Genomic DNA, 17647 nt, shown 5'->3' on the forward strand with positions numbered 1-17647 from the left:
GCCTGGCCAAGGATCAAACCCAGGCCCCCTGCATGGGGAGCTTGGAGTCTTAGGTACTGGACCAGCAGGGAAGTCTCATCATGGCAGCAGTTTTTATGTAGGAGCAATTCATAGCCCTAAGCTATCTCATCCAAATATAATATATCCTGTAAGAATTGATAATTGTACATAAGTTCCAAGCAAGTCAAGGGTTAGGTGTACAAGCCATTTCCTTCCTAGCTGCGTGATCCAATTCATCCTGAGATGAATCAGGAATGGGAAAGATCTTTACGAGATCCAGCACGGAAAGAGCTGTCTTTTAAGGGTTTCATCAATTGATTTAGAGTAGGTATAGGTCGATCTTGTCTTTACATCTTCAGAAGAGGCTCAGGAGAAGTCCTACATGCAAACGTGTTGGAGAAAAGGAATACAAATGTGGGTGGATGGGAATCCTGGGTCAGCCGGGACCCGCCCCTCTCTACGCCTGATGAGTTTATTTTATATTGATTCCGTTTTGGCTGTGCTGGGTCTTCACCGCTGTGGCAGAGACTGGGGCGTGGGGGGTGGGGGGCGGCGCTCTTTGCTGCAATGCTTGGTCTTCTCCTTGCGGTGGCCTCTCTTGTTTCGGAGCACGGGCTCTAGGGTGCAAGGGCTTCCGTAGTGGAAGGTCCCCGACTCCAGAGCATAGGCTCAGCGGTTGTGGCTGAATTGCCTTGAGGCAAGTGGGGATCTTCCCGGTCCAGGGACAGAGCCAGTGTCTCCTGCCTGGCAGGCGGATTATTGACTGCCGAGCCACCAGGGATGTCCTCCTGCTGAATTTAAACGAGGTGGTTCTCAGGATGGGGGGAGCCGTAAGGCACTGCCCACACCCCCATCCTCGCCTGCCTCTGTTGCTTCGCCGTGCCTCTGTGTCTCTAGGCCTGGCCCTACCCACACTCAGCGCAGGGGACTTTTTCTGCTGTTTCCTCTCTCAATCCATCACCTTTTTAAAATGTCAAGATAAGAATGTTCCTGGCCACTTTCCCAGTCTGTTCAATGAGTCAGCAGCACATCAATATCTGCAGATGGCGGACAAGCACAGTCAGATGGATACAGTACACTCTCTTCTGAATTTGTCTACATGTATCACTCTCATCTGCTAGCTTTAGCTGCTACATTAGAAGGTGACCTAATTAGTCCTTTCAATCAGCCTTGCAATTAGGGAGATGTGTGTGTTGCAAGCATTTACAATCAGCTCTAATGTCAGTTCCGAACGTAAGAGAAGCCACTGGTTAGCCAATGAGCAACTCTCCTAAGACTTTCTAAGCTTTACCTTCCTGTTGTTCAGTTGCTAAGTTGTATCCAACTCTTGTTAACCCCATGGACTGCGCCACACCAGGCTCTCTTGTCCTTCACTATCCCTGGAGTTTGCTCAAATTCATGTCCACAGAGTCCGTGATGCCATCCAACCATCCCATCCTCTGTCGTCCCCTTCTCCTCCTGCCCTCAATCTTTCCCAGCATCAGGGTCTTTTCTAATGACTCAGCTTTTCGTATCAAGTATCCAAAGTATTGGAGCTTAAGCTTCAGCATCCAATGAATATTCAAGGTTGATCTCGTTTAGAATTGACTGCTTTGATCTCCTTGCGGTCCAAGGGACTCTCAGGAGTCTTTTCCATCACAATTTAAAAGCATCAATCAATAAATCAAAAGCTTTATTACTGCTATTATTTTTCTCCAGGTCCCACAGGAACTTACATTCTTCATGAAGCTTCAGAGTCAAATGTTCGGGTCACATTAAACTAGAATTTCCAGCAAGCAAACTGTCCAGCATTATTGAGGACCTGAGAAGCCGAGAGAGAAACTAACCACATGGCACTTATGTTGTTTATGAAATGAATCTCTTTTCCCTCTCCGTGGTAACCAAGTTCAAAACGCACGTGTATTTTGTGACAAGATCTTTCCCTTCGTTCTTTAGGATGTTTTGGTATTAAAAGCCCTAACATCCGTCAAGGATGCAAAACAGGGGCTTCCCCGGTGGTCCAGTGGTTAAGAATCCGCCTGCCAGTGCAGGAGACGCGGGTTTGATACCCGCTCAGGGAAGATTCCACATGCCGTGGAGCAACTAAGCTTGCACCCACGACTACTGAAGCCCACGTGCCTTAGAGCCTGTGCTCTGCAACAAGAGAAGCCACCCCAGTGAGAAGGCCCTGCACCTCAACTAGACAGAAGTCACCACTGGCCACAACCAAAGCAAGTCACTGTGCAGTAACGAAGATCCACACAGCCAAATAAATATATATATATATATATAAATTTGAAAAAAAAAAAATTTAAACAGTGACTCAAGTTTGGTCTTGCTGCTGCTGCTGCTAAATCTCAACTGATCGTCCCAGACCCCAACTCTCACCTCTGCTCTGATCTTACGGTCTTGGTGGCTGCTTGAGTATTTATCAACTTGAGCATATTGATCATCTTTGTCAAATCAGTCATGATCAGCTGGCCCCTAACGTGTTTCCCTGTGCTCTTCCACTCTGTGTTTCTTCCTCCCAACTTTCTTGCTGGTCACACCACAGTTCTGCCGGTCACCAGGACACTTAGAATGTACGGTCATCTTCGATGGTTCTATCTCCTTTTGCTTCTGTTGGCACAAGTTTGGTGCATACCTATTAACATAAAGGGTCGGGAAACATTTTTTTTGGAATATTCTCTTGATTTATTCCTTCCTCTGTTGGAGAAGACTCTTGAGAGTCCCTTGGACTGCAAGGAGATCCAACCAGTCCATTCTGAAGGAGATCAGCCCTGGGTGTTCTTTGGAGGAAATGATGCTAAAGCTGAAACTCCAGTACTTTGGCCACCTCATGGGAAGAGTTGACTCATTGGAAAAGACTCTGATGCTGGGAGGGATTGGGGGCAGGAGGAGAAGGGGACGACAGAGGATGAGATGGCTGGATGGCATCACTGACTCGATGGACGTGGGTCTGGGTGAACTCCGGGAGCTGGTGATGGACAGGGAGGCCTGGTGTGCTGAGATTCATGGGGTCGCAAAGAGTCGGACACGACTGAGCGACTGAACTGAACTGAACTGTTTATCTCAACAGCCAATTCTTTTCTCCTTAGTCAACATGGAAGACTCCTCATTTCAGAGCAGGAAAATCCCCAGAGTCTAAATTCCCAAGTCATTCGTCTGCAAAGCAGTCCTGAACGACCTATGTTCTTGTTCTTAGGGAGAAAAAATTAATATTTTATTTAAGTAGTCAAATCAAATATTATTAAATATTAAATAATATTTAATAGTTCCCACTTCACGACACGTCTTTGAGCTCATGTGCTGTTGTTACAGCCGGCATAGTCTGGCACTGCAGAACAAACGTGTACATCACTGCCAACATCACATATCTCATATACTGCACTCCCAAATACTGCACTCCCAACTATGTTATAACAGATGAAGTGAAGTCAAAGTCGCTCAGTTGTGTCTGACTCTTTGTGACCCCGTGGACCATAGGAATTCTCTAGGCCAGAATACTGGAGTGGGTAGCCTTTCCCTTCTCCACGGGACCTTCCCAACCCAGAGATCGAACCCAGGTCTCCAGAATCGCAGGCAGATTCTTTACCACCTGAGCCACAAGGGAAGCCCAATGTTGTAAGAACTTCACAAGTACAAAGAAGCTAAAAATGTATACTCTTCCTAAACCCAAATGGCTAGCTAGTTCCTTTTACCCCAATTTCACCATTAACTGTCAAACTTGCTTTTCCAATGACATGAATTCCCCAACATCTGAGAGTTCCGAGGCTATGAACGACTTCTACAAATCAGATCAGATCAGATCAGTCGCTCAGTCGTGTCCGACTCTTTGCGACCCCATAGACTGCAGCATGCCAGGCCTCCCTGTCCATCACCAACTCCCGGAGTTCACCCAGACTCACGTCCATCAAGTCAGTGATGCCATCCAGCCATCTCATCCTCTGTCGTCCCCTTCTCCTCCTGCCCCCAATCCCTCCCAGCATCAGAGTCTTTTCCAATGAGTCAACTCTTCGCATGAGGTGGCCAAAGTACTGGAAATTTCAGCTTTAGCATCAGTCCTTCCAATGAACACCCAGGACTGATCTCCTTTAGAATGGACTGGTTGGATCTCCTTGCAGTCCAAGGGACTCTCAAGAGTCTTCTCCAACACCACAGTTCAAAAGCATCAATTCTTCAGTGCTCAGCTTTCTTCACAGTCCAACTCTCACATCCATACATGACCACAGGAAAAACCATAGCCTTGACTAGACGAACCTTTGTTGGCAAAGTAATGTCTCTGCTTTTGAATATGCTATCTAGGTTGGTCTTAAGTTTCCTTCCAAGGAGTAAGCGTCTTTTAACTTCATGGCTGCAGTCACCATCTGTAGTGATTTTGGAGCCCAGAAAAATAAAGTCTGACACTGTTTCCACTGTTTCCCCATCTATTTCCCATGAAGTGGTGGGACCGGATGCCATGATCTTCGTTTTCTGAATGTTGAGCTTTAAGCCAACTTTTTCACTCTCCACTCTCACCTTCCTCAAGAGGCTTTTGAGTTCCTCTTCACTTTCTGCCATTAGGGTGGTGTCATCTGCATATCTGAGGTTATTGATATTTCTCCTGGCAATCTTGATTCCAGTTTGTGTTTCTTCCAGTCCAGCGTTTCTCATGATGTACTCTGCATATAAGTTAAATAAACAAAGGTGACAATATACAGCCTTGACAAACTCCTTTTCCTATTTGGAACCAGTCTTTTGTTCCATGTCCAGTTCTAACTGTTGCTTCCTGACCTGCAGACAAATTTGTCAAGAGGCAGATCAGGTGGTCTGGTATTCCCATCTCTTTCAGAATTTTCCACAGTTTATTGTGATCCACACAGTCAAAGGCTTTGGCATAGTCAATAAAGCAGAAATAGATGTTTTTCTGGAACTCTCTTGCTTTTTCTATGATCCAGCGGATGCTGGCAATTTGATCTCTGGTTCCTCTGCCCTTTCTAAAACCAGCTTGAACATCAGGAAGTTCACGGTTCACATATTGCTGAAGCCTGGCTTGGAGAATTTTGAGCATTACTTTACTCGCATCTGAGATGAGTGTGATTGTGCAGTAGTTTGAGCATTCTTTGGCATTGCCTTTCTTTGGGATTGGAATGAAAACTGACCTTTTCCAGTCCTGTGGCCACTGCTGAGTTTTCCCAATTTGCAGCACTTCCACAGCATCATCTTTCAGGATTTGGAATAGCTCAACTGGAATTCCATCACCTCCACTAGCTTTGTTCGTAGTGATGCTTCCTAAGGCCCACTTGACTTCACATTCCAGGATGTCTGGCTCTAGGTCAGTGATCACACTATTGTGATTATCTGGGTCATGAAGATCTTTTTTGTACAGTTCTTCTGTGTATTCTTGCCATGTCTTCTTAATATCTTCTTCTTCTGTTAGGTCCATACCATTCTTGTCCTTTATCGAGCTCATCTTTGCATGAAATGTTCCTTTGGTATCTTTGATTTTCTTGAAGAGATCCCTAGTCTTTCCCATTCTGTTGTTTTCCTCTATTTCTTTGCATTGATCGCTGAAGAAGGCTTTCTTATCTCTTCTTGCTATTCTTTGGAACTCTGCATTCAGATGTTTATATCTTTCCTTTTCTCCTTTGCTTTTCGCTTCTCTTCTTTTCACAGCTATTTGTAAGAACTCCCCAGACAGCCATTTTGCTTTTTTCCATTTCTTTTCTATGGGAATGGTCTGATCCCTGTCTCCTGTACAATGTCATGAACCTCATTCCATAGTTCATCAGGCACTCTATCTATCAGATCTAGGCCCTTAAATCTATTTCTCCCTTCCACTGTATAATCATAAGGGATTTGATTTAGGTCATACCTGAATGGTCTAGTGGTTTTCCCTACTTTCTTCAATTTCAGTCTGAATTTGGCAATAAGGAGTTCATGGTCTGAGCCACAGTCAGCTCCTGGTCTTGTTTTTGCTGACTGTATAGAGCTTCTCCACCTTTGGCTACAAAGAATATAATCAATCTGATTTCGGTGTTGACCATCTGGTGATGTCCATGTGTAGAGTCAGAGCACGTGTCATTTCATGTGCAAATTATAGCAGCTAGTTGTTTGAAGGTGACTCAGCTGTTCTGTGGGCTTCCCAGGTGGCACAGTCATAAGGAATCCACCTGCCAATGCAGGAGACACAGGTTTGATTCCTGGGTCGGGAAGTTCCCTTGGAGAAGGAAATGCCAACCCACTCCAGGATTCTTACCTAGGAAATCCCGTGGACAGTGGAGCCTGGCAGGCAAAAAGTCGGACAGGACTTAGCGACTGAACAACAACAGCAAGAACCACGAGTGCTGTTCTTCCCAGGGGGCTGTGACATAACCTCCAGGCAGCTCCCTAAGGAGAAAGCCACCAGGAGTGAGATGCAGACAGGGAGTTTTGGGATGGCCTCACGGGCAAGGCAGGATGGAACAGGAGGGCCTCAGGCTCTTTGGTCTGATCGTATCCAGCAGTTTCTCAGTGGTCAACAAGAGCTGAGTGTCACAGAGGGGACCCCTGGAAGAGATGAAAGGCAGCCCTAGGGGATCCCGACCTCTGAAACGTAACCCCTGTGTCGTCTTTCAAAGGAGGGCTCTTTGAGGGCGAGTATCATCAGTCACCTTCAAACGGAACCTTTCATCTGTCCGGCTCAGCCCGTGGAATCCACCCTGTTACTGATGGTTCGGAGATAAGGGCCATCAAGAAAGGAGCCCTGTTCATGATGGGAGGCCTGCTGAGGATGCCAGGGTGTCAGCCACGCACCTGTCAGCAGGAGTCCCTGCCAGGGTGGGACCTGCCCAGGAAGCACAACCCACTCAGTGGGCACAGCGGCCCGTGTCAGCCTCAGTCTGCGGCTGCCAGCCATGCAGGGAACTTCTGAGACTCGGCAGGAGCAAGCTGGCATGCCGCAGAACCAGAGTAGGCACTGAGGAGCCAGCAAGACAAACTCAGATGCACACGCCCACCCCGCAGTGGGGAACACCTGCTCTCTGCAACCTTCAGATACCATCAGCTTGCTCTGAAAATGACAGAATGATCACAAACCACGGGGCCTGTGGTTTGTAAATGTAAATAACACTCTGTGTGTTAGTGGCTCGGTCATGTCCGACTCTTGGTGACCCCATGGACTGGAGCCCACTTTGGTCCTCTGTCCATGGGATTCTCTGGGCAAGGATACTGCAGTGGGTTGCCATGCCCTCCTCCAGGGGATCTTCCCGACCCAGGGATCAAGCCAGGTCTCCCACGTTGCAGGCAGACTCTTGACAGCCTGAGCTCACCAGGGAAGCCCTTAGTGGAGGTGTGAATCTGCAGTTCATGTAGCCACAAAGGGAATAACTAATTGCATCATATATATTTACTCTTTCCAAATCATGTTAAACTTCATTCAAACTGCCCAGGATAATAATACAAAAAAAAAAAAAAAAAAGATATTTGTATTCAAATGATCTGCTTCTATTTGCAGAAAGAGGGGTGAGAGGGTAAAACCCAAGTTGTTCCTTACGACTATAAATGTAAAAAATAATACACATGGGAGTGCTAAGTCGCTTCCGTCGTGTTCGCCTCTTTGCGACCCCACGGACTGTAGCCCATCAGGCTCCTCTGTCCATGGGATTCTCCAGCAAGAATAGTGGAGTGGGTTGCCATGCCCTCCTCCAAGGGATCTTTCCAATTCAGGGATCGAACCCATATCTCTTATGGCCCCTACATGGGCAGGCAGGTTCTTGACCACTGGTGCCACTTAGGAAGCCCAAATACACATGCAGAGTGCCTATTCAACCGTGGATTACTTAACTAGTGGGCTTCCCTGCTGGCTCAGTGTTAAAGAACCCGCCTGTCAAAAACGAGATGCAGCTTAGATCCCTGGGTGGGGAAGATCCCCTGGAGGAAGAAATGACAACCCACTCCAGGATCCTTGCCTGGAGAATCCCATGGATAGAGGTGCCTGGCGGGCTACAGTCCACAGGGTCACAGGAGAGGTGGACACGACTTAGCAACTCAACAACAACAACAATTAACTAGGTAGTAAGGGAATTAACTTTCATGCATTATTCTTCCAAATACCGCACAATTAGCCATCATTCCCCAGAGCTCCAAGGCGATTTTATAAATCTCATGGTGTACAGATGTGTTATGCATTGCAAGATAAGTTCCAAACAGAAGCAGAGAAACTCCCTTTTCCTGGACAATTCCCATGTGGGAACATCTGAGGTATAGTTTTGGTTTGCCCTTAAAACATGAGGTACTGGGACTTCCCTGGTGGTCCAGAGGTTAAGAATCTACCTTGCAGTGCAGGGGAGGCAGGTTTGACCCCTGGTCGCAGAATGAAGATCCCACATGCCTGGGGGCAACTTAGCCCTTCAGCACCGCAAGTAGACAGCCCATATCCTGCACCTACTGAGCCCACACACCGCAACTAGATGGCCCGAGTGCCGGAAAGAAAGATTCTGGATGACACAAAGAAGGCCCTGCCTGCCACAGCTAAGACCCGAGGCAGCCAAGTAAATAGATGTCTATATATATAAACCTAGACAGCATGTTAAACCTAGACAGCATATTAAAAAGCAGAGACGTGACTTTGCCGACAAAGATCCATCTAGTCAAAGCTGTGATTTTTCCAGTAGTCATGCCTGGATGTGAGAGTTGGACCATAAAGAAAGCTGAGCATAGAAGATGCTTTTGAACTGTGGTGTTGGAGAAGACTCTTGAGACTCCCTTGGACTGCAAGGAGATCCAACCAGTCCATCGTAAAGGAGATCAGTCCTGGGTGTTCATTGGAAGGACTCATGTTGAAGCTGAAACTCCAATCCTTTGGCCACCTGATGTGAAGAACTGACTCATTGGAAAAGACTGATTCTGGGAAAGATTGAAGGCAGGAGGAGAAGGGGACGACAAAGGATGAGATGGTTGGGTGGCATCACCGACTTGATGGAAATGAGTTTGAGCAAGCTCCGGGAGTTTGTGATGGACAGGGAAGCTTGCTGCAGTCCATGGGGTTGCAAAGAGTCAGACACGACTGAGCAACTGAACTGATCAGAACCCTTGGATCTATGTTAAAAAAAAAAAAGTAAGGCACTGAAGCTGATTATTAGAAGTCTTTTCCTGCTTTCATGATGCATCCTGGTTGGTGTTTTGTCCACGCTAAACCTGCCTGGGACTCAAATTTTCACTTTATCATGGGTCTTCTAGAGTGCTTAGGGGGCTGGTGTCGAAAAGCCATTTTCATAGTGGATATTGTTGTTCAGTTGCCAAGTCGCGTCTGACTCTTCGCAACCCCATGGACGGCAGCACCCCAGGCTTCCCTGTTCTTCACCATCTCCCAGAGTCGGCCCAAGTTCCCGTCCATCGAGTCGGTGATGCCATCCAACCATCTCATCCTCCGTTATCTCCTTCTCCTCCTGCCTGCACTCTTTCCCAGCATCGGGGCCTTTTCCAGAGTCGGCTGTTCACAGCAGATATCCGAATACCAAATCACAAATGCCATCTACCATGCACACACTGCGTATAGACCTCAGCTCACTTTTTAAGATTGAGTATATTCAACAATTTACAAATAAATTTGGGGCCTGTGTTTTTCGTTTGTTCGTTGGTTGGTTTTGGCTGTGCTAGGTTTGGTTGCCGTGTGCCAGCTTTCTCGAGTTGCAGCGAGTAGGGGCTACCCTCCACTCGTGGTGTGCGGGGTTCTCCCTGGGGTGACTTCTCTTGTTTCGGAGCACAGGCTCTGGAGCACAGGCTCCGCAGTTGTGGCACACGGGCTTAGCTGCCCTATGGCACATGGGATCTTTCCAGACCCACGTGTCCTCTGCACTGGCTGATGGATTCTTAACCACTACACCACCAGCGAAGTCCTGGGACCTGTACTTTAAAGCAGGAGATTAAACCCTGTCATTTTGAAAGACTACATTCACTACATTAGTTCACCTTCTTTAAGTCAAATTTGGTACCCAGAGATTCTATTTTTCTTCTCCACGTATTTCCTGGTAACTGTCCTACTTTAAATAACCAACTTCTCTAATGGACGTCTTTAGCAAGTGATAGCTGCTTTACCTTGTTACTGATGGAACACAGGAAAAAGCTGGAGAGTTTGATAGAAGGCGTCCTAGTCTGGGCTTCCATGGTGGCTCAGGAGGAGCCTGGAGGGTCTACAGGGTCGCAAAGAGTCAGAGACAACAAAGCAACTAAACAACAGCACCCTGGTCTAGCATTTGGACTGTTGAACTCTCTACAGAAAAAAATAAAGTACAACCCCAAACTTCAAAAGACAAAGCACTGCACTTTGTATTTCTGCTCCCAGACTTTGTAAGTGTCTCTGCTCCCAGACTTCATTAAGTATTTCTGCCCTTGACCAGCCTTTCTCTTCAAGGGTGTAACACAACTTAAGAGAAGAAGGAAGAGGGTGAAAGAGACGGGGAGTGAGAAAGGAAATTTGCATGTGTGCTTAGATGCTCAGTCATCTTCAACTCTTTGCCAAAAAATAAGAGTTGTAACCACTCCCCTCTCAAAAAAAATATGTATTAAAAGAAGAAGAGGAAGAAAATCACAGGAACTGTATGTGTTGTCTATGCTGGGCATGGGACTCTTTTGTCAGAGTCCCTAGGGCCCTATGCTGCCTGCTGTCTCCCTTGGGACCTACGGAGGAAGCAGGCTTCCTATGTTTAGGGTTTCCTGGAAAAGGGTGCGATAAAGGTGCCAGGTAAACTATAGGACTCACAGTTAAACGTGCTTTTCAGATAAACAGCGGGAAAAAAAAAAAAAAAAAAAAAACATCAAGACGTCACACGGGCTTGCAGTTTCCATCAGCTGCAAAAACACAGCTGACGTTGGAGTGAAAGAGAAGAAGGAAGCAGGAGAACTATAAGCTGAGAGCCATAACCCAACACACGAAGTGTCTGGAGGCCACGGAACATGAAGGCCAACAATCTGCGGCAGCCACGTCTACAGGGAGGACGCCGTCTGAACCACAGGCTCAAACAAGACCAAAGGCTCACGGCCAGGATGCTGGAGCTCTGGACGCCTCAATGTCCAGGCTGTCCTCTAAAATAGAAACATTTTATACGTATTTTTTCTTCTTCAAAAATGGATAACATGCTTTTAAAAACACACCTGTTTTAAGAGGCTTCTGTTATCCATGAAATTCACACATACGGGAAGCCTCCATCAAAGACCCTTGCTTCTTTTTTTTTTTTGCTTTATTTTTAATTGCAGTATAAAGAGTTTCGTAATAATATAAAGTCTTATATGTTTTCCCAGGTGCCTACTTTAAGTACAAGAAAAAAGAAAAATACGGTTTTACATGCATTTCCATGCCTCCGTTGAAACACTGCAGGGACAAACGTCTCCATGTCAGAAATCTGAACCATTTGTATCTGGGGGGGAAAAAAAATCTAGCCATTTACCTCTGAGATGAAACAAAAATGCTTTTGAGGTGCGGCTCAGACAGAGGAGCGGTGCTCATGAGTTCTGACTCACCTTGTGTTCATCATGGATCCACATACGACGAAACACTCTGTCAGTTGGGTTTCTGCAGGAGCAGGATCAGCGTAATGTTTCTAGAAGCTTCTTACGTTACCTGCAGGAGAAGGACACGGCAACACACTCCAGTATTCTTGCCTGGGAAATCCCATGGACAGAGGAGCCTGGTTGGGCTACCATCTATGGGGTCGCAAAGAGTCAGACATGACTGAAGCGACCAAACAACAATACGTTACTCACATATCTCGGCAGCAACAGACTTCAAAGGCACATGCTACACCACTTGAGTCCAGAGTCACACAGGCAGTATCAATATTTTGGTTTCACTTCAAGAGCCCCTGGTACAATGGTCCTGATAACGAACTTCTTTTAGAAAATCAAATTCCCATAATTTCACGGGATTAACAGGATTTCCTGGCTACTGCACTCTTCACTGAGTAAAACCTTCCCAGAAATGCTTCTGTTATCCTGGTTGCTGGTAGTACAGCCAAAGCCGCAGAGAGCATACCAAGAGCACCATCAGGAACAACAAGAGATGCGGGCAGGAAGATGAATGAAATCTTTGCCCAATGGATGCTTTTAAGGTACAGGACCTCAATGACTGTTATAAGCTCATTAACACAATCCTTCGTTACTTACCTGAACCACATTTGAAAACGAAGGAGGAGAATGTCCAAAAAAAGACACTTTCGATGACATACCAAAGCTTGTGCCAAAACCAACATTGATCATATGCTGAAATCTCTTCTTGAAACATTGTCTGGCAGAATCTCTCCTACTAGCGTGCATGAAAATTGAGAGTAGCACTTCTCCAGATCCTTAAATCTCAGAAACACCTTTTATGGAGTGCGACTATGCTGCCCTATTAGACAGGGGTTGGTTTATTTCACAGACACTAGGGGCTTTTGGTGCTCAACTTAGGTTTACTGAACTAGACGCTGCTGGCGTGCAGTGCAGACCCGGCCACAGGAAGAGCCTTCAGGCTAGCGTTTTACAGCTAATCCTGCATCTCACCACAGCATTATGTCGTCCACTGCTTGTACACTGATGGTTTTGATAAATGCCGACAGCTTTATTTTTTAACGTTTATTTACTTTTAATTGAACGATGACTGCTTTACGTGAGAGTGTTGGTTTCTACCAAACACACACCTGAATCAGCCATAAAAATCCTGACAGTTTTAAAAAGCTATATTCTGAAAGGACTGCTTTTGTCCAAGGTACATTTCCCTCCCCCCCCCCCTTTTTTTCTTTTCGTATTTGAGGTTCTCTTTTATTTGATACACTCCCGTCTTGCAAGGCTTATCTCTTAACTGTTCACTGGTTCTGGAAAAAGAAATTAAAAAACCCACAAGAGTCCATTTCTAAAGGACAGAAAGAGAGGGTCTTTCTGTCTTCCAAAGCAGCTCTGAATCCACTCTGTTCATGAATCTGGAGGGCGAGCATTCAGGTAACAAGAATTTTGGTAGTGATGGAGAATTCATATAGCCTGTTTAGGTCGTGTATATTTATTTAATTTTATTCATTTTTTACATTAATTTATTTCTGGCTTCTCTAGGTCTCTGTGGCTGCACGTGGGTTTTCTCTAGTTGCAGCGAGCAGGGGTTACTCTCTAGTTGCGTTTCTCACGCTTCACATTTCAGAGCCTTCTCTTGTTACAGAGTAGGCTTGGGGGCTCAGTAGTTCTGGCGAATGGCTTTGTTGCTCCGCATCATATGGAATCTTCCCAGATCGGGGATCAAACCTGTGTCCCCTGCACTGGCAGGCAGATTCTTAACCACTGAACCATCGGGGAAGTCTCCATTTGTTTATCTGTTTATTTGGCTGTGCCAGGTCTTAGCTGAGACACATGGAATCTCCGAGTTTCCGCAAGCAAACTCTTGGTTGCAGCGTGTGCGATCTCGTTACATGACCAGGGACTGAATCCAGGCCCATGGGGATGCAGTGATCACTCTGAAATCCTGATTTCAATGCCTGTGGATCCATACCCGGAAGTGTAATCGCTGGATCCCACAGGAGTTCCGTTTGTAAATTTTTTCTGAGGATCCTCTGTACCGTTTTCTGTACTCCCATTCCCATCAACAGTGCATGAAACTGAAAGTTGCTCAGTCGTGTCTGACTCTCTGCAACCCCATGGACTGTACGGTCCATGGAATTCTCCAGGCCAGAATACGGGAGTGGGTAGCTGTTCCCTTCTCCAAGGCATCTTCCCAACAATCCAACCCAGATTTCGCACATTACAGGCAGATTTTTTTTTTACCAGCTGAGCCACCAGGGGAGCCCAAGAATCCTGGAGTAGGTAGCCTTTCCCTTCTCCAGGGGATGTTCCCGACCCAGTGATCGAACTGGAGTCTCCTGCATTGCAGGCGGATTCCTTACCAGCTGAGCCATCAGGGAAGCCCTTGGTCGATATGTAACTGACTCCACAAACGGATGGCCGATTAACAGGCCAGTGTTACAGCCGATGCTGAACTTGTAGAGATATGGGGCTTGGAGGCCATGAACACATTCCTCAACTCCAACTTGTGTGACAGCATCTTTGGTTACCTGGGTGACGATATGGGTGTTCCAGAGGATGTTATTTGGAAAGAACAGACAATGAGTTAGCAAAGAGGATCCAGGGATTTCCCTGGTGCTCCAGTGGTTAAGAATCCACCTTGCAATGCAAGGCATGCAGGTTTGATCCCTGTTCGGGGAACTAAGATCCCACATGCAGTGGGGCAACCAAGCTCTCGCACCTCAGCTATTGAGCCTGCCCTCTGGAGCCCATGAGCTGCAGCTACTAAGCCCAAGAGCCGCAATAAAGATCCTGAGCGCTGCAACCAAGACAGGACACTGCTATAAATAAATAAATTAAAAAAAAAAAACAAACAGGATCCATATCTCAACCCTTCGGAACAAGCCCCTAAGAGGAGCAAGATGTTTACTTTTTTGAGAGGGCATACATATTATATCGACATTAACACAGACTCAAAAATAACAAATAGCACTGAAACATACACACTGCCCAACAGAAAACAGAGAGCCAGGGGGAGTGTGCTTTATGACACAGGGAACCCAAAGCTGCTGCTCTGTGCCAACCTGGAGGGGTGAGATGGGCAGGAAGTCTGGAGGGAGTGGAGTTCAGGATGGGGAGGGACATATGGATGCCTGTGGTCGATTCATACTGTCAGTCAGTCAGTTCACTCGCTCAGTCGTGTCCGACTCTTTACGACCCCATGGACTGCAGCACACCAGGCCTCCCTGTCCATCACCAACTCCCAGAGTTCACTCAAACTCATGTCCATCGAGTCAGTGATGCCATCCAGCCATCTCATCCTCTGTCGTCCCCTTCTCCTCCTGCCGCCAATCTCTCCCAGCATCAGAGTCTTTTCCAATGAGTCAACTCTTCGCATGAGGTGGCCTAAGTACTGGAGTTTCAGCTTCAGCATCATTCCCTCCAATGAGTATTTACATTGGCGTATGGCAAAAACCATCACAATACTATAAAGTAATAATCTTCCAATTAAAACAATTTAAAAAGCAACAATAAAAAAGAATTGGGGTGACACATGTATACCTATGGTCGATTTAAGCTGCTGTATGGCAAAAAAAAAATCGCAATACTGTAATTACTCTCCAATTAAAATCAATTAGTTTAAAAAATAACTATAAAGATTAAAAAAAACCTCTACCGTCAACCCTGCACCCTTGTATATATTTTTGACTCTTATTTTCCTAAACATTATTTTACTCACGGATATTACTTTAACCTAACCATGAAATATATAAAGCCTCGGATTCATGATTAAAAAAGAAAAACAAATCCATAAATATTATATGTGGGAGAGTAGTATATAAAAATTATTTTTAAGTTACTTCACTATGAGTTCAGTATAAATCAACAGTGTAAATGTATCAAACGCTAGTCCAATTCTGACTTCATTAACGAATCCATGAACATGAGGACCATAAATAAGGAATAGCTCCATTCCTCACGTTGAGACTACCCCGAGGGCGCTGTTCTCGGTTCTGAGCCATCTGACGCATTCAACACGGTTATTAAGCATGTGGACAGATGTTCGAAAGGGTGACCTTCACAGTGGGAGTTACAGAAAGTCCTCCATTGGAAAAGAGAGCTTGGAAACATGGAGCCCAGACCTGGAGTGGACAGACACACTAACAATCCTCGAATCACACGGTTGTGGGGTTGTGTTACTCGCTCAGCCGTGTCTGACTCTTTGTGACCCCATGGGCTGTAGCCTGCCAGGCTCCTCCGTCCATGGGATTCTCCAGGCAAGAACACTGCAGTGGGTAGCCATGCGCTCTTCCAGGGGATCTCCCCAACCCAGGGATTGAACTCGAGTCTCCTGCACTGCAGGCAGATTCTTTACCATCTGAGCCACCAGGGAAGACCCCAAATCCCACAAGTTGCTTCATTAAAAGCTGTTCGGCGTTGCTGGCAAAGACTCCCTGAGAAATCAGGCAGAGACACTTCAGAGAGATCTTTTGTTTCAGAACAAGCAGGAACTTCCAATCCGTGCAAAGCTAGAAGGGACTGTCTCAGAAGGCAATGAGTTCCTTAATCTTTAATGAAGGCCTCTCGCGGGTTTTTGATGAGAGGATGTATGAATTGCGTAGACAGCTGGATTGGAAAAATTAAATTCCTTCCAAATACAACATTCTGTCATCTCTATTCCAATGAGAGACAGATTTCCAGAAATTAAAAATTGCATTTAGGAGCTATTCTCCTTCTCTCTTCCGCCTACTCTCCCACTGAAGTCTGCGAAAATGAGTACCAGGGCTTCATGAGCCAGGGGGATCTATGACTTTCCTCCTTATATAATTCTAGAATTTGTTGATGCTGTGCTGGTGGCGGTGGTGCTGGTTTAGTTGCTCAGTCATGCCCGACTCTTTGCAACCTCGCGGACTGTAGCCCGCCAGGCCCCCTTGTCCAGAGGATTTCCCAGGCGAGAACACTGGAGTGGGTTGCCATGCCCTTTCTGCAGAATTTGTTGCTATAGCTCTCTGAAAATGTGGAAACTGGGGCATGGATCCCCGCTTTTCTCATGGAAACACTTCCCTCTCTTCCAATGCATAGGAAGAACGTTTAACATTTAATCAAGTGACCACAAAGAGATGTATTAAAGGACAACGGAATTTTGTTTCAACTTTTGGCAAAACATAAGAGTACTTCTCAGCTAAACGAAGGAGAAACCATTTGGCTAATCGAGCATTTTCTGATTTTTCTTTGAGACTCCTTTTTCTATTCTACTTGGCTTTGGTGTAAGCGGTGGAAGCCAAGAACAATTAGAACACAAAGAGGGTTTTGAAAATATTCGAACTTAATTCACAGGGTTAAACGTAAGTGGACGGTACAGGCTTAGCAGCCAAGCTATAAGAAGTAAAATACATATCGTAAAGCGATTCCCTTGAAATTTCCTACTGTAACAACGATTATAAAGAGTCCAAATTTCATGACGCCAAATGCAAGTTCTAAACACCTGACTGAAAGGCGCCATATGAAACACACCGTAATTTTTATGTTTGTAATGCTGAGGTAGGGAATCTCTACACTGCACAGCAAGAACGGTCCAAAGTTAGCTTACTTGAAAATTATTTAAATAGACACTTCTCCAAGCTAACAAATGTTTGCATGTTTCCTCCAAGGACTCACTGAAGGGTCTTCCTGCCTGGCGACGACATAGGATTAGCATGGAGCCAAATGGGTGCTCCTCCAGAGAGCTGGGTTGGCACCCAAGGCCCGGATGGGGAGATGGCAGTCTAGGCAAACGGCCAACAGCACTTCTGCCTTTAAATGCGGAGACTGAGGCTCCAGGACCGCATGAGGAAGATCCAAGATATTAAACCACTTGCAGGGTATGCCTCCAAGCCAGCGTGTTTCTGGCAAACACACTGAATTGACACCAAATTCACCCACCTCCTTGGGAGCAGTCCTCTTTAACAGCTCACTTAGCTAAACACACTTCCCCTCCCTCAAACGTTTTTGGATTCTCTCCTCTTTTATCGTGTCCTTATATAGAAGATTTTTGGAATATTATCAGTGGCATAATCTTTTATGATGGACTTTATTTTATGATATGCAGCCAAAAATCATTCTGGGCACAGAAAGTCTGGCAGGTGTGGTGAAGTAATGACTGTTAATTCAATTATATATATATAATTACATATATAAACATGAAATATAT

General features: G+C 45.9%; 1 protein-coding gene across 10 annotated transcripts in view; it reads right to left on the reverse strand.

Annotated features, from left to right (window-relative positions):
- The window catches only part of LOC129639703 (uncharacterized), a 320986-nt gene that overhangs the window by 232378 nt on the left and 70961 nt on the right, over positions 1-17647 (reverse strand). For 6 of the 10 annotated variants that reach the window (XR_008708554.1, XR_008708557.1, XR_008708556.1 and 3 more), the window contains exons 3-4: positions 11458-11557; positions 10036-10130 (exon numbers count right to left, since the gene is read on the reverse strand). Coding sequence is in view for 2 of the 10 variants with exons in the window: in XM_055564889.1 (XP_055420864.1) it covers positions 10036-10130; positions 11458-11481 (119 nt within the window). In the remaining 8 variants the exon portion in view is untranslated. The remainder of the gene's footprint in view (positions 1-10035; positions 10131-11457; positions 11558-17647) is intronic. The other 4 variants (XR_008708560.1, XR_008708561.1, XR_008708555.1 and 1 more) reach the window with 1 other exon arrangement.

The sequence above is a fragment of the Bubalus kerabau genome, chromosome X (genome assembly GCF_029407905.1).
Source record: "Bubalus kerabau isolate K-KA32 ecotype Philippines breed swamp buffalo chromosome X, PCC_UOA_SB_1v2, whole genome shotgun sequence".
Lineage (NCBI taxonomy): Eukaryota > Metazoa > Chordata > Mammalia > Artiodactyla > Bovidae > Bubalus > Bubalus kerabau.